We start from the raw sequence: 23,028 nt of genomic DNA on the forward strand, positions 1-23,028 counted from the left end.
AAGGCAACGAAACTTAAAATAATAATAAGAATTTTACGGCGCGCTATGCATGGAGCCGCCTGGGGGGTTTCCCGACATGTCGTTTCAGTAAATTAAAGGGTGTTTCATGTTGTCGTTGCTGTGGAACTTCTTAATACCTTGGAAAATGCCGTTTAATACTTTTTAATAGCCTTAATTTTCGCTAAATTGATTTATCAACTTTTAATACTTTTTAAGACCCCGCGGACACCCTGATAAAAATGGATTATCAATAATTTTTTCAAAGTGACAGACATTGGATTAACCTTCAGCAGCGTTTTTCTCGTTTTAATGCCATTGAACACGACTTTTGATCAGAATAACAGCTAAAGGTGAGCATATCTCCGTGTTTTGCTACCTAAAGCTATACGTTGTGTGTTGTCTGTATTTGCTTCCCCTGTCGCGAGTTCTGATCGCTCAGTGATGATACTTATATTTCTATAATCTGTGGAATCTCAGGATGTTAGCTAAACTTGTTTGTGCGTATCCAATAAATATATGGATCGGTATAGCTAGAGTTCTGTGCTAAGTGCGTTTGCATGTTTTCGCTCAGGGCTCATTTAAACCCTTCTTGCGAGACTTGTGTTTTGTTTCGGTAAAAAAAAAAAAAAAGACCCGCCAAAGGGGTCTTTGGGGCTTAACAGGTTAAATGCCATTTTATGTTTCACTACTATACGATACAGTATTTATTATCATTATAGTATTACTATTTCGGCGATTAGATAAAATATAAATTATATTTGATGCAACTTTAGTTACATTTCCATGACTTTTCCAAAACTTTGGGAAAAATATTGTTTTCCATAACTTTTCCAGGGCCTGGAATTAGCATTTTGAATTTCGATGACTTTTCCAGTTTTTTAATGACCGTAAGAACCCTGGAATATGGATAGTGAAGATATGTTGTTTGTACACGCAGGAAGCCTCACCTTGAAGAAGACGTCTGGTACGTACTGCTCGGAGCTGGACTCTTTAGCGTAGCCCAACTCCGGAGCGTCTTTGCAGGGCAGCAGGCACTCGTCTCTGACCAGAGCCATGCACTGATTGGACACCTGATATCCTTCAAAGTGCACCTGGTTATCTGGACCCCCTGCACACAGAAACACACGTTTATTCATTAGTTGGTTGAAGAATAATCACTATCACAGTTTTTGTATTGTTGACTGAATAGAGTGGTGCAGGAATGAGTCCAAAGACCCGGGAGTGAGTTCGAATAACACCACTTCAGGTTCCCTCATTTCAAAGTTAAAGTTTTTGCTAAAATTGTTATTGGTTAGATTAACAAAATGACATCATCGTCTGTGATCCTGTCTCATTATATACTTTGTTATTTTGTTCTAGTCCAATGCTATACTATAGGTGTCATCTATGTAGTGCAATGTTCTGTATCCATTAAATATATATATATATATATATATATATATATATATTCTTTTCTTCAAGCGTACAATTCGACACATTATAGGTGCAATTATCATGATCAATAAGTGAAAATGGAATATATGTATGTGTTATTTATGAATCTTTTTATCTTGCTTAATTTGTATTAATCACTTTATTTCTCCTTTACTTCTTTGACCCTCTCTTGCAATTGAACTTCATCGGTGTCGTTTTAATATCATTTCATAACTTTGATAACATTGCTATTTGTCCAACTTCTAAAGCTCTTGTGACACAAGTTGCCATGAAGAAATACGAACAACTGTCATTTACCTAGCACTAATGTTCTCTTTAACATGTTAAACATTTCAAATGCCCATGACAGAGTAGGTAAAACCTTAAGATTATTATTATTATAATTATATGTAGCACTGTATTAGCAGCCTTTTCTCTTTTGAGTAGCTATAAGCAGTTAATGTAGACTACTTGCCTTTGATAAACAACCACAATGTTTAAATAGTTATCAAAAAGGTCATTCATCAACTAATATTATTTTGTTTGTCTCAGCATCGAGTTTTTCACAAAACGGGAAACAACAGCTATAAACAAAAATACAAACAAGTCCTGCCTGATGTGTAGAACCAATTAAAATACCAACTAAGAAGTTTGGCACACTGCTAACGTTTTTAAAGTGTTTTTCTGTCAGTGTGCTTTGTATCTCATCTAATAGCTCTTAACACATGAAAGTGATTAGCAAACGAACTACGTCTTAACACAAAGGAAAATAAAAACAGATGGACTTTCCATTTCTGCTTCAGATGTGAAGCCATGACGTCAGCTTTGGCTGTCAGCGTCTCATTAATGCAAATGAAAGTGATGAGCTCACTGTTACATGTGTACTTTTCTGGAACCAATCATCGGCACAGTTGTAAAGGAGGGAAAGTGAAAACATGTGTCCTTGATCCTACGGACCTGAGAGCATCTGGCCTGAGTTAAGCTGCTCCATTGGACTCAACATTACTACGTATGCAATACCTGAGAGGAAGTAAGACTCTTTAACAATCGGCCCTCACAACGCTTATGTTGATGCTGTTTTTACTGTCAGTTAATACATGTGAATCGGCTGGCTAAGACACAATAACAGGAATGTTCATTTTAAGATTGTCAGCCGCATTGTTTGCAATTTCATATGACTATCAAGTTTTGTTTTGCCTCAATAGAAAGGAAACGGGGACAAAAATACTGCTGCAGGCAGTAATAGAACCCCGAGTGCTAGAGTAAGGACTCCTTTAGCACATGCAGAGGCTCTACCTGTGGCCTGTACTACAAAGCCAGTTTAAAAGACCCTGGATATCTTTGTGTTATTTGCTTTTGTTATCCAAACGTGATCCTGCTAAGCTAAAGATAAAGATATACCTTATAAATTGTCTGGATATGTGAGCTTTTGTAAAAAAAAAAAATCATATCTCTTCAAATCCACCCATGGTGTACCAGTTAAGACAATTCACATGTTGTAATGATTGGTTGTATTGAGTTGTAACGATTATAAGACCTTTGCAGTCAGTCCACAGACAATCATCTAGCTATTTTGATCATTGATTTATAAAGTAAAGTCATTCTTAATGCAGAAACAGATTTTTGTTCAGCTTTTCAAATGTTGAGATTTCGTGTTTCGCTCCGTCATAAATCCTATAAAGCTAAATATTTGGGGGTTTTGGAGTGACATTGTAATTGTCGAACCTCTCCTGCTATATGTGAGAGTTCATACTAGTAAAGAAGAAACTGGACTGGAAAGTCTTTAGGACCAGATGATATAAGCTTATACAAACGCATCATACCAAATACAATGGTTTAGGCAAGAATGACCGCATCACTTCAGCCTCAGTGAATATAAACCTACCTGTTGCCACCACGGTCACAAATTTGGAGCCAAAATGTCCGTCTCTGGAGAGTCTGCAGGGGTTTGAATGTAGATTCTGGAAGTATCCGGCGGTGATGCACTCCTCTGCGCTCAGGTAGTGTGAGTCCTGACAGCAGAAAGCAGCATGTTAAACAACAACAGGGGAGAGCAGCACATTCGTGTCGTGAAGAGGTTTTCTCTTAGTGAGCTGCATCCTCACATTGTTTCTCGTGTAGCGGACGGTTCCTATCCTCGTGTCCTCAGAGAGCAGGTCAGAGAAGATCCAGCCCACCTGGAACAGGAATACATTGATCAAATTAGTCAAAAATAATTAGTTAACAATCTGTACAAATTATTAATGTTAGTATTTTTTAAAGCAAAAAAACCTATTCATAATTTCTGCTTCGGAAATGTGGATATTATTTGTTTTTTTAGTCTTATAAAGATAGTAAATATATATATGGACATGTATATTTTAATATGTACTGACATTTTATTGTCCAAATAATAAATTGTACAAAAATCAGCAGATCAATCAATATTGGAATTCACTTTTGGGTGAAGCCGACAAAATAAGGGTAAAATAATCTTAATTCATATGTCCACAAAGGAAAGGGCGTCCAAAAAGAATGCAACAAGAACAGGAAGAGTTAATGGCGTTCACACACACAGCACAACCATCCTGCATGTCCCCTTTATTTTTTTTATTTTTAAACCTGCTAATCTGATATACACTTAATTGTATTAACATGTGACTCCTAATGCAATATGTTAGTCAACTCAATTGATTTGCCTTTCATCTGCACTGTTCCCTTTGCTGTAACAATGTTAATTCTAAATCCATTTCTGTGCCAAAGGCCTAGAGCTGGAACACTTTGACAGAGAAGAACTAATCCGTCTTGAATTTGAAGTTGGTCTCAATGCTGCAGAACCTTCATTCTTCAAATGAAAGGTAAGGTACAAAGGAAAACCTTTGTCTAAAATGTAATAACAAAGCAGTGCTAAACAGAGCAAGCGAAAGAAGGCCAACCTTGGTCAGGCCCAGTTTGGCTGCGATTTCGTCCACAGCTGCAGCTTTAGGATCGTCCACCAGCTCCAGGCTGTTCTGACTGGCGTTCTGAAACACAGCAGGGACAAGTGTTACCATCACATGACAACTCAAATAATGAATGAGGAGTTTCTTTGTTGAGGGTAGGCCAGACTGAAGTATACGAAACAGAAGGACACTGAAATTAACTGTGATACATTCGAGTAATTTGCTCACCTGTGGCGGCTCGTAGATGGCGGCCACCTCGGCTCTGATGCCCAGAGGGATGTCTTTTTTCTCAGTGAACCTGCCGTACAAGTATCCCATCCTCTGACTGCCCGTCTTCCTCCAGAAGTCCAGGAAGCGGTCAGCGATGGTGTGGTTCTCAAACATGATGTTGTCCACGTGTCTGTATTTCTGGGAGAAGAACAGAGAAAGACACATTTATGCTACAGTATTTGGGGTTCATTTTGGCCACAGGGCCCAAACACAAGAGCAGATTATTGTTTGTTTCAATGCCACGCCAACACCAGCTCCACCTGTCCAAATGTGAAAGTGTAGATGCATAGCAGATGTTGCTCGTGGTCAACGCTTTAAATTCAATTATTCTGATTTTATACTCAATCCATTACTACCAGTAATTAAATATCTTAAAAAAATGTATGTGGATATCAAGGAAAGGTATTTGACAGGACATACAAGTCGACCAGCATTAGCTGTGATGCAAAACATGCAACACAATTGTTTTGCAGTATGTTCAATGCTGGACAGAATGTGGGTTATTGTTGCCTGATGTTTATGTTTATTAAGGATCCCCAGTAGCTTTTGCTCTTGACAAAAGCTACTCTTCCTGGGGTCCGAAACTTAAAACAATACAACAATAATATAACAACATATTCATTACAGAGCAGGGCCAGCGTCTGTGTAATCTTCTCGCTTACATTAATTTAAATATATACTTTTGGCAAAGAAAAAAAGGCAGGGAACAAAAAGACAAACGACATTCAGCAAAGGGCCCGGGTCGGATATTACAGTGAAACAAGAATATATCAATAATAATAAGTCAATAGTCAAATTAATGTATAGAGCTACCCAATGAATAATAGGCTTTACATAAACCCTGTAATGGGACTCTTCAAATACTACGTCCTAAAGATTTTGACTGAATCACAAACACTATTATAATAATAATAATATCCAAATGTCAAGACTGATCCTGATGCTTCTTAGTTTTTTTAATTGAATGATTAAGTGATTACAGGACAGGTGAAGACAAGAAAGAAAAGAGAATTTACAAAGTAAGACAAATGACAAAACACCAACGGGAACAAAACAAAAGCTTCTTTCTTTTTCCTTTATTAGTCATCCCCTCGGTTGTTGCACTCACTGAAAGCTTCATTTTCAGACACAAAGGCTCGTTCCCGTACCTGTCTGTTGAGGGTGAGGGCGCTGGGCTGGCACTTGGTGCAGATCCCCTCGGGCCAGGGAGGGTGGCCCTCACAGCCCGACTTGATCTTACAGCTGAGATTCTCCAGAGCTGCAAACTTCCCTCTGGAAGGAATGAAAAAAACAAAGTGTCAAAAATTAACAACACATTTAAGAAAAAAGGTCATATTTAATTCATTTTTAACACAACTACTTACTTATCAGCTCCACCGGTCAATTTCCGGAGATATGCATGGAATGACATGTGCTTCACTGGCGGGTCGAGGTGATTCAGGTAGTCTTCATCGAAAGGCTGACAAAAAAAAAGGTAAAATAAGTCAAACAAATCTATCTTTGCATTATAGTCTGGATAGTTGAAGTGAAAGTCTCTTACCTCTAACGGTACACAGTGCACACATTTTCCAAGGGAACCATGGTGACATCTGTAACAAGGAAAGAATCATGAGGTCCCTGACATTTGTTTTGAATGTGGATTTAGTTTGCAGCAGTTGGTTGTTTTTCTTACAGCTGTGGATCTTTGTTCCTGTAGATCTTGCCGTCTTGTTTGGACAGATACTGATCGATCTCGTCCTCCTGGACCTGGGGCGCTGAGAAGGACCGGGGGATCATGGAGGACGAAGAGGAGGATGAGGCAGTTGAGACGGATGGTAGGGATGAAGATGTGTGCGGGGTGGCCGTGTCCATCACCTCCCCCGAGGTGGAAGGGGATCCTGAAGGGACCAGATACAGCATGTCGCCATGCCTACAGTGAAGAGAAGACAAAGCGTGTGACCCATGTAACTTTTAGATAATTATTAAAATAAGTATTTTCTTAATCTAATACTACTACATTATACTGTACGATTGTTTTTCTAATTTCTTTTAGCAGATACAGCCACATGGATGATACTTTTAAAAGTTACATTGTGTCTTTTCAAAAACTCGCAGAACTCAATGTGATTAAGGAAGGATCTAGACTTTACTGATGCCTAACACTGTACACGTTTACTTACTTGATCTTAAGCAGGCTCAGCATTTTATTCTGGGAAAGGAGCTCTTCGGTCTTGTTGCGGTTCAGGTAAACAGAAAACTCGGAATTTAACCCAAACTCTTTGGCCACCTGAGAGAGAGATACATTTGCTGATTAGAATGGATCACATGTATTTCATAGAATCAAATGAAAAGCATTTAAGAAGATCAAAATACACAATGTTCTCAATCAGTCTCAGATGATGAGTATCAAAAGTATCCTTAAAATCCACTCTTAGAAAGAGTTCAAAGAATAGGTGCAAAGGAAGGTGTCTCTCTTTGAACAAAAAAATCAGGATGACACTTATAGAAGAATATTTCAGACGGCTGCATTGACCTCTAGACAATTAAACCAATAGACCATCACAAACCATCTAACAGAGATTTTTTTTTAATCTTCAAAGTCGGTATGCTACAACTAAGCAGACACAGTCCAAATCTTTGAGGATAAAGCCATGGACTGCATTGGACATGAGCAATCATTCTGGTTATGATCCTATATTAAGAATAATAATGTTTACATGTGCATAAATAAATTAGGTTATTCATTCCTCAAAGAAAAGTTTAGTAACCAGGTTACTGATAACTGCATTCTATTTGCACAGGCGCTCTATTGTTGACAAAAACAAGCCAGACCAGAGAGCGCTATGAAATATTAAACACTACGCTATACACTTACGTCCACTTCATTGATAATGTATTTACCGCTCTGTTAGCCCTGAGAGCTTATAATAACATCTCATTGTTGTTGTAACCGCTTTAGCACGCCATCAGCTTTTTGTTTGACACACACACACACACACACACACACACACACACACACACACACACACACACACACACACACACACACACACACACACACACACACACACACACCTGTAACGTCACCTGGCTGAAGCTGTGCGGAAAGTAAACGGTGCTCGATAACTGGGCTAAGGTGCTTCCATGAAACAATATCCTGGTTTCCTTTGGATTAACTGGAGAGAAACTATTACGCTCTTTAGGTTTTCTCTCTCCTGTAGTGTGTTATATAGATTTAGTGCATGTAAATGGTCTGCAAAGGCTACAATCCCAAAGTTCTCTCTAGAGGGAGTTTGTCTCCCACACCCACTAAATGAGCATAATACGTCCTCTTTAAGCTTGCCTATTTGTGTTTCAGAAAATGGGATATTGGCCAATGGAAACAGGGAAGGGTTTTAACAACAACTCGATTATAAATGGGTTGTCCATGTCACAGCAGCAGTCATGATTTCTCTCAAGCCACAAAAAAAGAACAGATATTACTGTATACTGTCAGAATCTATAAGAAACAACATCACTTTGATCTCCTTTCATTTCCTCTCCAGATACTAACCTGCAGGTCTCTGCACTGTCTACCTCTGATCCATGGTTTTCTATTCAAACTATCAAAGGCTGCACATCCGCAGGGAATGAGCCCATCTCCCCACATTGATCTGCAGGCTACACCATCCTGCCTCAACACGGAGACATACATTTTTAATGAGGTGCTGCTGCAATGCTTCACTGTGAATGGTCTGCTGTTGGAAAATTGTTCTATTTTAGGTTCTTTAAGTCCATTAACTCAAATGCATTTAAAGCAGTAATTATTTGTAAGCGCTTATGTGTGAACAGAACTCAGAGGAGCCAAATGAAGAAGGGGATAGTTGTTACATCACATTACAGGGCCAAATTATCTTTTGAATACGTTTTTTTATTCTCTGAAGTGTCTGGGTTGTAATCACAACATGATAGTCGGCTGAATTGTACACAAATCTCCTTGGCAAGGCATGTGTTAATAGCGCAAACCAGTAGAGTTGCACAATATAGCTATATAGGGATACTTTCACAATGAACACATCGTGAATAGCAGTGATATTGCACACAGGGATTTTTTTAATTTGTTTAAAGAGAGTTCCATTAGAAAAATACACTTTAAAATGTAACTATCATTCATTGTTTCATTGGTGCCTTTTGTTTTTAATTAAATGTTAAATATGGTGAATGAAAACATTTTGAAAGTAATTTATAATTGTATAAGTAATAAGTTGTTTTGAAGCAGTGCAATGAAAAAGGTAGAAAGGCAGAGCTGCAATAAATAATGTTCTTGCAAAATGTAAGTAATCAGATATTTCCGTCATATCATGCAGCTCTAAGAGCCAGCTTAGAACAAAGAGGCAGTGCAGGGCTGACCTACTCTGGTACTTTCTGTACAGCTTCTTACATAAATGAACAATGAGCAGGCAGAAGCACAACCTAGGGAAACACATGTTTACTTTGTGATATCAATTCCCATGTTGGTGACTGCATTACTGTAGAAAAAGGATGAAAACAGGTGGACTGTATGGTGTGTTGTTGTACCCTCGCACACACTGGTGGCTTCAAAAAGAAAGCAAAGTGGATTGTGAAATTTTTTCAGTTCAACCCATTATTACTTGAAAACGGTTGTGTTTTGCATACAGTACCTTCTTTAAAAAAGCAGTAGCAGTGTCCCTCTTGTTAGAAGCAATTTTCTTCATGCCATCTGGGGATTGTACCCTGACGATCTAAAAAGAGACAAAGACATACGCTGTACCATTTCATGCAATTGGGATAGGACACTCCATTGTTAATTACATTTTCAATATGATTTCCAATCACTTGTCAGACAAACAATGGCCATAATCCCCCTCCTCTACCCCTTCTTTATAGTGGTGACAGTGTCAGGATACTATGACAGCGATGACAGTGCAAAAAAGTAATGTTAACGTTAGCCTAGGAGTCTCTAGTTTTCATAAAATAGCTTTGGTATAACGACAAAAACATGTCGAATATGAACAAGACAACGTTAACTAAAGCTGTCACGGTGTGGAGGGGTCTTTCGCAGTCAACTTTTAATGAATCAACAACATCTTGGCTTCCATTATATACACCAATTATATGCTGGCCAATGTTTGGCAAATGGGATGCCATACAGTTGTATTCCTAAATGTAGCTTTCCTTTTATCCAATGACGCCTTTTATTATTCAAATGTCGTCAGAGAGCCTATGAGCTAATATTAGCCGGTTAGCTAAACAGGCCCCACTCACCCATTGCTAATGATAGCCAGCGAACGTTAGCTACCAAGCTAATTCTGCTGCCTCATCACTCCGGACTTCGGCTAACAAGCTAGCTAACGTTAGCCAAGTCTACCCTTCACAGTCGTTAATAAAACATGCCGTTATGCTTACAATAGTATCCGCCATGTTGCACTGGGGAGTCCTCCCGATGTCGCTGTGTATGAAGACAGAGACACTAAATACAAATGTCACGTATTGTTACTGTCTGTCAACGAAACTCCATCCCACAACTCAAACACCGGGTGTTGCAGACATTAGCGACCGACAGTTTCCCACCGGTCCTACACCGAAGAGACCACGGAGGAAACACGTTTTTTTTCAAACTGAGAAGGAACGTTCCACTTTTTTTTATTTCAAATTGTTTATTGTTCTTCAACTACAATTTAGAGGATGCTGTGCAACCAAGCAGATTAGAACTTCAATAGCATGTCAAATATTATAAATATATGCAAGGCATTCCCAGGTAACGGTTTGGTTACCAACTGCAGGGGACCATACCAACAAAGTCCCACCTGCATTTCAATTAGTTGCACATCATTGTATTAATTGCAAATGTGTGGCTAACGCTTGTTGATGGACCCTGATTCGAATATGTGTCAATAGAATCAGGTTGAATCATTACCACAAACCAAGATTCACAGCAGTCTTCTAGCACAGTACTGCATTGCCCCTGGGATTTTAATAAAGCAACTGATAGTTTAGTGTGCACTGTATGAAATGCTCAACGTATTACACTGCTTTATTATCTTTAATAAACAAAGTTTCATCAATTGCATAGACAGATGATATGCATATTATCAAAGTCTAAATACCCCTTTCCTTTAATATATTTTGCATTTTTTAAATGAGTTGTGCACATTGTTGTATTTGTTAAAACACTACTTTAATTGTATGTTACGGTAAGGCTGATAAAAACAATATAATCTGATAAATAATTTGGTGAGAAAAGATAAATCTCCATTTTAATTTTACTTGTTTAATTTTTCTTCATGCTGTAAAAATTACAAAGCTTTATATACATCTCTTCAGATCTGAACATTTACTGAAACATCCATCCTTTGAATCCCTATGACATCCATTACCACTACAGAACAATCATTGAACACAAGTTATTTAAGAAAAAAAACATAAAATCTTCCTTTACCAGCTAGCAACCTATTTGTTAATATCTTCCTTATTTTACATTTGTTTATTGTATACTCTTCACATTTCAAATTATGTGCAATGCCTTTGTTTTGACATGCTGCTGTAATGGAAAAATAATTCCCAATTTGGGATCATGAAAGTATTTCTTACCTTATATCTTATCTTTATTTGAAAAACAATGTAAAAGAGAAAAAAAAGAAATGAAACTCAAGGTGTGCATGCATTGATCTTATGTACAACAGATTGGTAATATTCCGGAGTCTAAACATGAACAGAATGAAGGATCAGTGATGGAGATTAAATTATAATGAAAAGAAAATTAGATAAATGATGGATGAAAGAAGACATTGCTATATATATTAAAAACAAAAATATAACACACAGGACACAACAGTGTTGTGTGGAAGTATGACAAGAACATAAAACACAAATGTTCATATACATTCATATTATACACGAATGACATACAAATAAGAGGGGATATACAATATACGTAAACAGTAACACAATCATAAAAGCTGCTGTGTGTTTTTTTCTTTTATGAGAAAGCTTCTCTAAATGCACCAGTCAGACTTACACATATTATGATGGAAGAAAACAAAATGGTATTTTAAGTTTTTGTGACGGTCAAACCAAGGAGACAAAAGGATAGAATTGATTCAAATTATCCCATTTAAAAGGTTACGATCAGAAATGTCAAGCTGGTTCAGTCTTTATATAATTCAGGTTTTGTATCTTACATTCTCGACATTGATGGACAAGCCTCTGAGATGGCGAAGGAGGCGTAGAAATCATATGAAGTGGGAATCCAACCTCTTCGTTGTCACTACATTTCAGGTTGCCTTTCTTTCGTAAATGTTTTATCTGTGAGAAAAAGATAAGAGGAGAGGAGAAAGAGAGGAGAAAAGAGACAAGAAGCAAGAGAAGAGAAAGGGATTCGTGTGGTGCAGTGGGCTAGTGCGTTGGTGTTGAGATCAGGGGAGCACAGGTTCAAACCCCACTGCAGTCAGCATGTTGTTGTGTCCCTGGGCAAGACACTTCACCCCAAAGTGCTCCTGTGGGGATTGCCCACAGTGAGTTGCTTTGGATAAAAGCGTCTAACAAGTGACATTTAATGTAATGGATGCTAAACTTGAGCAATGTATGCTCGTGAGGACAGTTCTTTTTTGTAGTTGTTTGTGTTTGTTACAGTTCGTTATTGTAGTTTTTTTTAAATAGTTCCATTTGAAGTTAGAAGATGAAGACTGAGGCGGCAGTACGAAGTGTATCGATGCAGCCTGTAATCCTCAGTGGGGGCTCAGATGATACCGTACTTGGCCAGCTCATTGAGCTCCAGGTGATTGAAGGCCTCCCAGGGACAAATGACGGTAATATCTGCAGGATTGAAAAAATATATGGTTATTTACCGGTAAGCCTCTTCATATAATAACAGCTCATACAAAATGTATTTCAAAGTGATCTCACCGGTTCCTAAGCCCTCCATTCCAGGGATATCATCACCAAATCTACAAAGAACAAATAAGTTACACACCAAAACTGGCCATTATATCTAAGCCTCTGACGAAACAACGTGCATCCTTACCCTTGGATTCCCTTCTTCGGAGGCTTGCTCTTGAACTGACGGGTCTGCCTCTGTTTGAACTTGGGGGGTCCTTTCCGTGGGGTAGAGGGGCCGCCGGTGACGCGAGTGGCAGACTTTATCTCAGCTTTGGGCACCTCAAGATTCATTTTGAGAAGTTAGGATACCTCTGTGCAGGCTTTAGAGACACCTTTCTGAAGTATGGTAGTCACAGTGATATCTTTTTGTTTTGGAAAGGAGAAAGAAAAAGGTTCAAACAACGAAATATGATATCAGTATCTGAATACTTGAATTATCTACAGGGGTAAATTAAGTTCCTTTATTTGAGAAGGAAACAAAAATAAGCTATTTATTATGTAGATCATTGTTGACTACAAACACCCGGGTGCAATACAAATGATTGTATAAATATAAAAAGTGAAAGTAAGAATATGCAACAAAAGATACAATACAATAAAATAAATGTATGATATATTTTAAAATAAGAAGTTAGAGTAAAATGTCTAATAAAATTCCAAATAAAATATTCATGTATTACGTTAAAGTAAAATGTTCTGTTGAAGATAAAATTAAAATAATAAAGTGTACAAATATTGATAGAGTCATAATGCCAAGTAAAACTACTTTATTGTACTACAATATATTACATTGATATTACAATATATACAATTAGTTAATCATTAAAATCTTGTTAGAATGAGCATGTAGCCTCTCACCTCAGTCTGACAACATTAATCGTCTTACTGATCAGCAAGCAGGATGTCTACTCATGTTTCCCACTGATTGAATGTGTGAGATGGAATACACCTTGCAGCATGTTCTCTGAGGATGATCCAATCTCCCATAATCCCTGGCTCAAGTTAATAAGTACTCCCCCTTCTCTGTTTCCAAATGTAATCTCGTTAGAGCAAGGACAACACAGCAGACATGCTGAGCACGCTCTGAGGGTCTCAGTGATCTGCTCAATGACACTGACCCTCTCCAACAAGGCTGGATCTTAGTGTGCAGTAGTTTTAGATCAAAACATAGTGACTGCATGTGTAGTCTATAGATTTTATGTGGTTAGTTTGGAAGATAAAACATTATTTTGATGTCCAATGCTTAACAATCCTTAATTGCATTGTTGAGGAACCTGTGACCCAAGTTTTTTATTCATTACATAACTACACCGTAGTTGTGTAATCTTTGAATCTTTGAATCAATGCTTTGCATCAGTTTGAAGACTGTAACCAATGCTGTGACCAATTGGAAAAATGTACAACATCTTTCAGGCATATTGTACTGTATGTTGAAAATACTTTGACAGGAACCCTCAGTACTATGACTGCAGCAGTATCAAAGCAACTGTCAAGTACGATCGCAGCCATTGGATTTAGTCTCAAATGTGTATGACTTTTCTCAGAAACTGATATCCATCCCGTGTTTTGGTACAGCTGCTTGTTTAGACACTATTTGACATTACAGAATATTGTCTTCCGTTGAAGGAAAAAAATGTGTGATTGTTAAAAGTATCTTTCTCAAAGTAAGAAAGAAAATGTATCCTCATATGTACGTCAGTATCAAAAGGTTTCAAACATGACTTGGCTCTTATAATTTGGCAAGCTACAGTAATACCCTCCCTACAGCACCCCTGACTGATACATCTTCTGTACAAAATGCTTGATAAACAAAGTAAACAAGAATCTGTTTCCTCAATATATTATGATTATGTCACATTTCCATCTTTTCAGTTACAGTGAGATCATTTCAGGTAAAACAAAGATTGCAATATCAACAATAACCATTGACTAACAAGAATAACAACATCAATCATTACTCTTTAACTCCCCCAGCTTCTACAATCTCTATACATTCCAATATATTTGTGTTTTTGATGGGGAGGAAATAGTGTGTTTACTCACCGGCTGATGGGAGAGGTGATCTGAGCACAGCACTGTGTTGAGGAACTCTATGCTGGGCTTGCTGTGAGGGCCAGTGGGAGCTTAGGGCCCCTCTTATATGCTGAGCCCACAGAAGATTATGAATGCCCTGAATCCCTGCTCGATGTCAACACTTCACATGTTTGGGCTTTGGGTGAAATCAGGTGACGGTGAGGATGTACATATGTCAAAACTAATTCTTTTGTATGCACAAAAGTGTTATTTAGAAGAAAACATCCTTCATTTTGCATTGCATAAAAAATGGTTCAATCTGATGGAAAATAGTATTAAGAGCCGGAGCTCTATATATTTCATTAACATGTCATTTCATTCTGCAATGGCCATGGGATCAACATCTGATGTTAGTATGTTTTTCAGAAAGAGATTTTTGTCATTAAAAGTCTGATTACATTTGATTTAGCTGATGTTTGACCAAAGTGACTTACAATAAGTGCAACAAGCCGTAAAGATACTCAGAACAAAAAGAAAAGTGCAGATATGTTCTTTACAAATAACCCTAACTATAGTGAATTACCTTCAAATGGCCAAACTCTTTAGGCGCTATTTTAATTTTAATTGAATGATATTTAATTTGATTGAATGGCCTCGGTACAAGCCAAACAGGTGGGTTTCAGTTTGCGACAGAAGGTGTCTGGCCTTTCTGCTGTCCTGATATCAATGGAGACCTCGTGCTACCGATTAGGAGCCAAGATTGCAAACAGGTGTGTTTTTGTGGAGAAGTATCTGGGTCCAACTTGCAGTGAGCCGATTGGCTGATGCACAGCTAACATTAGCAGCAGCAGCAGCAGCAGAAAAAGTTCAGAGAAACAAACATTTTCAAACATGACCCTGTTTTAATTAGTGCTTTAACTCATTTTAAATACCAGGTCCATTCCTCTAAGAGAGCAGGGCACCTCTGTGGATAATTCAGCTCCAAGAAATGCTGAAGATGGATTCCCAACGAAGAGAAGCTCTGTCATTGAAGACAGCTCAGTCCCCAGCCATTGGGCAGTGTTCTGTACATGATCAGATGTGTGTGCTGTGCTTCTCCTCCTGTGTAATAAGGACTTACAGAGGGCCGTTACCAGACTCCTGCTGACTAGGTCATGCAGATCAGGGTCAGCATCCCCTCACAAACCCAGAGACTGACAGCTGCAGACAGCGGGTGTTTCCACCGCGGCTCACAGAAACACGTCACTCCATCTGAGCATTTCTTTTCCCATGTGGTCCATCAGGGTATTCATTGTGCTCTTCAAGAAGCCTCCTTTATTCAGCTCATTCCAAGTCATGTATGTATGAAAAGTTTGAAAACATCATTATTGGGTACATAGAGCCACAAATAATTGATTAATTGTTTCAATTGCTATTTTGAAAATCAAGTAATTGGTTTGAGTAACTTTTAAAGAAAAACTATAAAACCTGATCAAATGAATTGCAATAACAGTGTGTGTACTACGGTCAGTCAGTGACTAAAGCATTCAAAAGAAAACGAAACAATCTTCATGTCAGCTCACAAAAACAAACATTTATTTAACAAACAATTGTTAAAAATACATTTCAAAATCAAAATAAACTCTTAAATATAATGAAGCAAATGATCAATACAATACAATTATAATGTAAACACTCCAGTTCAAACTAATCATAAATAATGTGCATATGTGCTTTATGATGAAAGGAACAATGAATAAATTCACTATAAAGTTGACTGAATCAAGCTGTACAAATGAAAAATGAAAGGTAATATTAAACCAAATACATCTTTGAATGAGGCCAGAAACATTCCGATGATCTTTTAACACACAATTTCAAAAACCCACCACTTCAAGCTCTGTACAAAATAATGTGAGGACAATCCTTCCTGGCTCGTTAGTTACGTTGTTACAACAACATTAAGCAACAATTGTGATTTGACTAGTGGCATTCCTAGTAGTAATAATTGCTTTGTACTCACTGAAAAAAAAAAAATCAAATAACGAACAGGTTCGGAAACAACTCCCCAAAGATAGGCAAGCATGTTTAGAGGAGACACACTGATTTTTGTCGGGAAGGACAGGTGGATTCCTGAAGTCCACAGCTTCTACCTTTGAACCCGGTAGATTTGATGAGTGTGCGTAAAGTTTACAAGATTCTTTGTATGAGTCTCACAACGCTCATTCGTGTCGACACTGTGATCAAATCCTTCACGTCTTTTTCAAAAGCCTTATCTCCATCTTCAGATAGGTTTTAAGGTTTTCATCAAGGACGTTTTCCTCAATGGCTGCGAGTGCCAGGTCTCCTCCGTCGTGGTAATACGCCAGCAGCTGCTCGGCGTGTTCGATCCACACACAGTTATGGCAGCCGCTCATGCAGCAGTGGGCGGGGGCCGGCGGGGGGCCCTGGTCAGGGGTCCAGGCAGGTGTGCTGTTGCTGGGCTTTGCTTCAGTGCACTCAGAGGAGGGGTCAGTCAGTGTGGGGGGAGCAGGTGGTCCGGTAGAGAGGCAGCGAGCGGCACCACTGTGTTGTATCCTCCACCGCTGCAAAGGGCACTGACAGGGCGGATGTCTTATGTGCATCAGGGAGAGGAAGCACAGCTGAAACACAGTAGAGTAACATTAGTTATAGTCACATTTTGAAAAGATATTCCATGCAATTATTTCTTCTCTCTGTCAGTATTTTTCTATTCCAAACTATTTTATTTTAATGATGACATAAGAAAGGAAGGCAATCTTATTATTGTGCAACATCTCCTGAAAAGCTGAGAGGTTAGTTGAGTTATCAATTAGTTGACTGGCAGAAAGGAAATTGCCAGAGATTTTGATAAACCTTAATTAAACATTAAAGTTGTTTTTATATATTTTTTTAAAAGAGCAGAACATGCTGTTTTAGCTTATCAAATGTAGAAAAAAAATTGTATCATATTAAAGTCAATTCCTTTGGGTTTTGGAGTGAGGAAACAAGACAATTAGAGACATCTTCTTGGATTTTGAAGAACTGGAATCGACAATTTTCACAATTTTTTCTCAACATTTTATTGTCAAAAACCTCAAATCTAAAGTTAATGTATTCTATTTATAAGAAGACATGAAATAGGGAAAAGAATAAAGGAACTCTTTGTCTATGATGTGTAAATATCTATGTGCAAATGGAATGACACTGAGATAACAAGGAAAGAGGCAGTTTGATAAAAGGCACAGCTGTGATATCTTCGGTTGGATTTCTTACTTTATGTTTAAGAGAAACGGGGGGAAGACTCTCAAGTGACAGCGGCATTGTGAAAGTGTCTCTTATTGTTCAGTTTAGGTTTCCATGTCAAAACTGGAAAAATCACAGCTGTTTAGAGAATGTCTCTGGCCCAGGTACACTTAAATGTAATGCATACTGCTACCAATAGAAACAACATCTATGTTAAATATATGAAACTTAGCAATGTGAATATATTCATCTAATATGTTCCCCTTTACTGTGTGTTCTCTGTCCTTAATATCATGCACTGATGATTTAATTTGAGTAATGTAATAATGAAAGCACAAGGTGTAAACATTGAATGGTAGTGAATAACTGCAGAGCTTGGAACACATTTAAACGTAATTAAAGGCACCACCTATTATTAAACGGTAGAAATAATATGGTGTATTTTATGCATATAAATACAAAGTGGTGTAAAAAAGGAAAGGTTAGGGGTTAAAGTCAGCCTGTCATATCTGCTAGAAATAGAAATACCGTTAGCTTCTTTACCATTAGCTTAGCTACTAACCTTTCTCAAAGACTCCAATGACCTCGCGGCATTTAAACGCAAACACAGCATTGTCGCAGAAAATACGACGCTTGGTTACATGTGGGTATACTTCATTTACTCCGAGCTGTGGTATTTGTGATATATTGAAATTTGCTCCCTCCTGAGTGTGTTATCCATAGCATTAGCTGCCTGGCAAGCGAGTTGCGTCACTTCAAATGTGGATGAACCATGACCTCATGTGTGTGGTTGTAAACAAAATCGTTGATTGGCCAACTGAAAATAATATGACCAATCAGATAGCACTTTTCTCAAGATTTAAACCAATGGAAAACGAGAAGTAGTGTCTGGGCGGTTCCCAGAAGACTATCTGCATTTCCAATCTCTGTCCAGCAGGTGTCATTGTTTCATCGGTATGTCCCATGTAAAGATCCAAAAGAGAAGTGGTAATCTTACAAAAAAGCCCATAAACCGTAAATAATAGGGAAGAGAGAAACCCCACACAAATTAAAAGACCATAAAAACACATGTATGTATATATTTATGCTTATTACATAATAACGTTATTATCTGTAAGTGAGGTTTTGTTTGTGGTTTGAAGTCTCTCTCTTAGGTTCATGTCTATTTTTATATTGTTGCCAAGCACACCTTAATTGCACTGAACAAAGCCTTTTGCAGCTGAGAGATGTCATCAGTTGCTTCGACAGAGAAATCCAGATCTACTACATGATGTCGGACTATCTGTTATGTGTTAACATTTACTTTTAAAGATGTTTTTTTTTCTGTGTCAAAGGGCCTATTGTATTTCCTCGTCACAATGATCTGTTCTTTTATTCAATTACTAACAAAGGGAAGAGATGTAATGTCACTTCTCATTTGCAATGTTTTGCCAAGTCATGAATCTGATTCATTTAGATTTGCAACTTAGACTTGACTCTTACTTAACATCCACTCAGTTCCTAAATAATACAATAATAATGTCGTAAAAAAACGTGACAGCTAATTCAGTTGTTATTTACCTGCAACATACAATCACATCAAAAGCATTTATTATTTGTTAAAATAACTCATAACTGTTACTCCGAGTGCATAAGGACAATCAAAATGATGTGGTCAATGCTCAGGAATATAGAAACAAGACTTTCTTTTGATTTACAAACAATGACTTGGTCCCACTTCAAGTAGAGGCAACCAGTGCTGTGATTGGTCAACCGCTTAAAGATGTCCCGTCCCTTAGCCTATCACGTATGGTGTGTTGGAGCGCTAGCCAATAGAAGCGTGAGTGTTACGTAGTGATGTCCCTTTGTCAGGGAAGTAAACAAAGGAGTCCAATGGAGGCGTTTCAGCAATGTTTCCTCTGGAGGGAACACAGGGATTTGAGCCTTTTCACAAACACATAAAACACACTACAGGAAAGGGAAATAATAAGGCCACTTTTATAAAAGGAACTGAATACTTATTTAAACTCTACTGATATGTGTCCTACTCCAGGTGATTAGCAAGCTGGGATCATATTTTGGGTACATAATGTAATCAGAAGCCATCTGTAAAGAGCATTAGAACCATAGTAAATCAGACGTTCTCTGTGAAACGGCTCCTTTATGCTCATAAGCCAGAGTAAACCCTCTTTGATGTCGTCTTTCTTTGTGTGTGCAGTGATTCTGTCTCATACCCTGGCCATTTCTTAACTATTTGACCCATTCGCTGATGCATGAGGAGGTGTGTCGCTTGTGTGTGTGTTTAGTATATGAAAGAGAAGGATTGAGAGTCCCCACAGACTTCAATGTTTGCTAGCTACGTCCATGGTAACGTGCAGTGGAAACATGGCAGCTGCTCGGCCTGGCATGAGATACCAGGTGTGTGGTGGGGCATGTTATCTCACCAGAGGCCCACAATGTCACTTTATCCCAAGGGGAGCTTCTGCCTCGCATTTACGCTTCATAGAAACTCATATTTATGCAAACAAATAAAAGCAACCACAATAAAAGCAAGCCCTGCACGGTAGCTGAGTGAATGAAGGGCAGAATGGACAAAGACATTCGTTTTAATAGCTGCAAGGATACAGGATTAGTGTTATGATAATGGCTTTATCTCTATCATAATAGATTCCATTCCACAGAGGGTTTTGTTATCATGAGGCGTGCCTGTTGGTTCATACTTTACTCTGAAGGACAGAATAGATGTTAGTCTACTCATAGGGTGACATCATACTGTGGATATAATACAACTGTACAGGTGTATCAGTCCATTGAAAGATACCCAGCTGATGATGTGTAGTGTTTACAGTGACATCAATTAACAGATTGTGAAAAAGTGAATCAACTAGCAAACAATGAATAATTCTGATTTGGGTTAACAGAAGCTATTTTCTATTCCTTTCTTTTCTGAGAAGTGCCTGCTTTAAGGGATCGCAATTTCACAGATAAAGGGTATACAAAAACAATAGGCTGAAAAATGCTTAGACACTAAAAACTACAGAAATGAATTCTTTATGTTTGTCACTTTAAGAGACACCTTTAACATTACAGTCATTTGATCCCTTTAATATAAACACAACATAATATTTAGTGCCGCTTTAAGTAACAACAATTATATATTTTATTTAAAACGTTTTTATTTAAAACACAAAGCATTTCAAATACAAGGTGGATCAAACTGAAAGTTTGTATAATGACATGGAAACCTGTTGACACAATACATTAATTTAAAGTCCTATTTTCACATTTGAATGCATATACCATTGGGGAAGAGCAAGTCATTATTATAAATAAGAAACAAGCCTGTAAACTGAATAGGAAGATACAATTACTTTTCATACTACCACAATACTACTCGGAGGAGAGAAGCACATCTTCATAATAAATATACAAGCTAAATCATAATAAATATTGTTTTTAAAGTATGTGCTCCGCTAACTTAAGTGTTTGAATCTAGTGTCTCATAAGATGTCTTTTTTTTTAGTTAAAATGTTTACTGTGTTCCTTCTACATCTCTGAGGGCTTCATATCTGAAACCAGTTTTTTGTTATAAACTCAACTCCTGATCGTCCATGCCTTCCTGTTCCCTTTCGCCTTTTTCCAAATAAAATGTATTCACGATTAATTGTAATGTATCTTTACACTGTAGTAATACTCCTTTCGTAAAAACAAAAAAAACACTTTGTCTAATACTGATTTGCATTTAATCTATGTACAAGGATTGAAAATAACACAATGACAGGCCACAAAAATAAAAAATCACATTGTATGAAAAAGGCTTTCCATTCAGGTAACATATATGACTTGATATAGGTCACAGTTAAGATCTCGCAGAGCTTGGTATCAGATTGTGTAGGTCAGCTCACCGAAACTTTTAAGTATGTCAGGTATGTGAGCAGTGAGGAGGCCCGTTTTCTGCAAGACCACCACGGCTTTCCTCACTAACAGCCCACCCCCACCATGACCACCCCCGCTGCTGGATTAGGTTTCTCTCAACGCTGTTTCCCTTGGAAATCCTGGAGCCCTGCTCTAGCTCCGGCTGCCGTTTCCTAAAGGATTGCAGATTGAAGGAAATAAAGATTAAATCTGGCACATGACTCATACTTAAAGACAATAAACTCAAGGGGGGGGGGGACTATTTTTGATACAGTTAACGTTTCACACGACCCAGTTGTCTCCCAAAGTGCAGCCTGTGGACTCCCATGGGTTTTCAGGGAATTCCCCGAGGACTCGTAAAGATACGTCAACACATACTTTATTTTATTAGTAGTACTTGGCAAAAAGATAATTTTGTATTTGTAAACATGGCTTTTTTCCGTATTTGGGTGATCATGTGGTTATTTATTAAGCACCGGAGTGGGGATTACATTTCAATGTATATAATAACAACTACCACGGGTGCCCACTACGGTGCTGTGGCTTAGTTGGTTAAAGCGCCTGTCTAGTAAACAGGAGATCCTGAGTTCGAATCTCAGCAGTGCCTTTTCTTAAAGTGCAAAATAGTTTATTTGAAAATGTAAACGAGTAAAGTGTTGGGGATAATTTACCGGAATATTTGCGTGATTCTAAGCATTAGCGATCTATTACAGTCCATCTTTAGGTTTCTGAATATGTACCTCAAACAGATAAGCCATGAAACACTGTATACACAGTGGATGATTTCTGTACCACCATCCAGGTCAAAGTTTGTTTTACAAAGATATCTTGGTTTATGCAAAAAGTTATACAAAAATTGCCATCAGCCTCAACGCACTTTTTTGTGCCAAGTGGCACATTTTTTAGCATGCTGCTAACCATACATGCTAACCCTCGACTCCACCCGAAAGTGTTTATGATTGTGTAAGAATGACAGCGGTTGAGATTAATCATTGTGTGCAAATATGTTTGAGCGAGTATATATCATGACGTTAAGCTGCATTAATTGTATAAGTGAAAACTGTATAAAGTTTACGTCCATCGCTTATCCATGCTGTTTCGTCCTGTATCCGGTCCAGTGTGTTCTGCCTAAAGGTCCTCGGGGGAAACAAACACTGACCAGAGAAGGTTCCGGGACGAACCAAGTGGCGAGATAGGCGTAGGGTTTTTTTTAGTTGGGAATGTATTTATATTTATTATGGTTAGTTATAATGTGGGTTTTGGATTAAATTAACAGAAGGCTGTAAACCACTAATCATGCATGCACATAATATTATAGATATTCGTTATAACCATTATGATGACTTTTGTATTTATTATAAATTACCTGTGAATGGTTTCTCCCAATAAGATCCTCGATAAAAGAGCCAGTCTTCAGTCGGAGGGAAGTGGTGAACAC

The 23,028-nt window shown here is 38.0% G+C and overlaps 3 protein-coding genes and 1 non-coding gene across 4 annotated transcripts in view; 1 reads left to right on the top strand and 3 right to left on the bottom strand.

Annotated features, from left to right (window-relative positions):
* The window catches only part of nploc4 (NPL4 homolog, ubiquitin recognition factor), a 19,423-nt gene extending 9,280 nt beyond the window's left edge, over positions 1-10,143 (bottom strand). The window contains exons 1-12 of the mRNA XM_010787294.1: positions 9,990-10,143; positions 9,245-9,325; positions 6,764-6,870; positions 6,277-6,513; positions 6,145-6,193; positions 5,969-6,063; positions 5,753-5,876; positions 4,563-4,742; positions 4,329-4,415; positions 3,519-3,590; positions 3,299-3,425; positions 948-1,108 (exon numbers count right to left, since the gene is read on the bottom strand). Of these exons, the coding sequence (XP_010785596.1) occupies positions 948-1,108; positions 3,299-3,425; positions 3,519-3,590; positions 4,329-4,415; positions 4,563-4,742; positions 5,753-5,876; positions 5,969-6,063; positions 6,145-6,193; positions 6,277-6,513; positions 6,764-6,870; positions 9,245-9,325; positions 9,990-10,004 (1,335 nt within the window). The 5' untranslated portion in view covers positions 10,005-10,143. The remainder of the gene's footprint in view (positions 1-947; positions 1,109-3,298; positions 3,426-3,518; positions 3,591-4,328; positions 4,416-4,562; positions 4,743-5,752; positions 5,877-5,968; positions 6,064-6,144; positions 6,194-6,276; positions 6,514-6,763; positions 6,871-9,244; positions 9,326-9,989) is intronic.
* Positions 10,144-12,079: 1,936 nt separating this feature from the next.
* On the bottom strand, positions 12,080-14,907 carry pde6gb (phosphodiesterase 6G, cGMP-specific, rod, gamma, paralog b). Its single transcript, XM_010787295.1, has 4 exons — positions 14,505-14,907; positions 12,607-12,823; positions 12,489-12,529; positions 12,080-12,398 (listed from the first exon to the last, which is right to left on the bottom strand). The coding sequence occupies exons 2-4, from the start codon at positions 12,750-12,752 to the stop codon at positions 12,322-12,324; spliced, it is 264 nt and encodes an 87-aa protein (XP_010785597.1). The 5' UTR covers positions 12,753-12,823; positions 14,505-14,907; the 3' UTR covers positions 12,080-12,321.
* A 1,064-nt stretch (positions 14,908-15,971) lies between these two features.
* Positions 15,972-18,455, bottom strand: oxld1 (oxidoreductase-like domain containing 1). The gene is made up of 2 exons (XM_010787296.1): positions 18,259-18,455; positions 15,972-17,095 (listed from the first exon to the last, which is right to left on the bottom strand). Exons 1-2 carry the CDS (start codon positions 18,307-18,309, stop codon positions 16,706-16,708), a joined length of 441 nt encoding a protein of 146 aa, XP_010785598.1. The 5' UTR covers positions 18,310-18,455; the 3' UTR covers positions 15,972-16,705.
* Positions 18,456-22,123: 3,668 nt separating this feature from the next.
* On the top strand, positions 22,124-22,197 carry trnat-agu (transfer RNA threonine (anticodon AGU)). Its single transcript has one exon. It is a non-coding gene; the product is annotated as a tRNA-Thr (tRNA).
* The last annotated feature ends 831 nt before the right edge of the window (positions 22,198-23,028 follow it).

The sequence above is a fragment of the Notothenia coriiceps genome, unplaced genomic scaffold (assembly GCF_000735185.1).
Source record: "Notothenia coriiceps isolate Sejong01 unplaced genomic scaffold, NC01 NC01_scaffold00030215, whole genome shotgun sequence".
Lineage (NCBI taxonomy): Eukaryota > Metazoa > Chordata > Actinopteri > Perciformes > Nototheniidae > Notothenia > Notothenia coriiceps.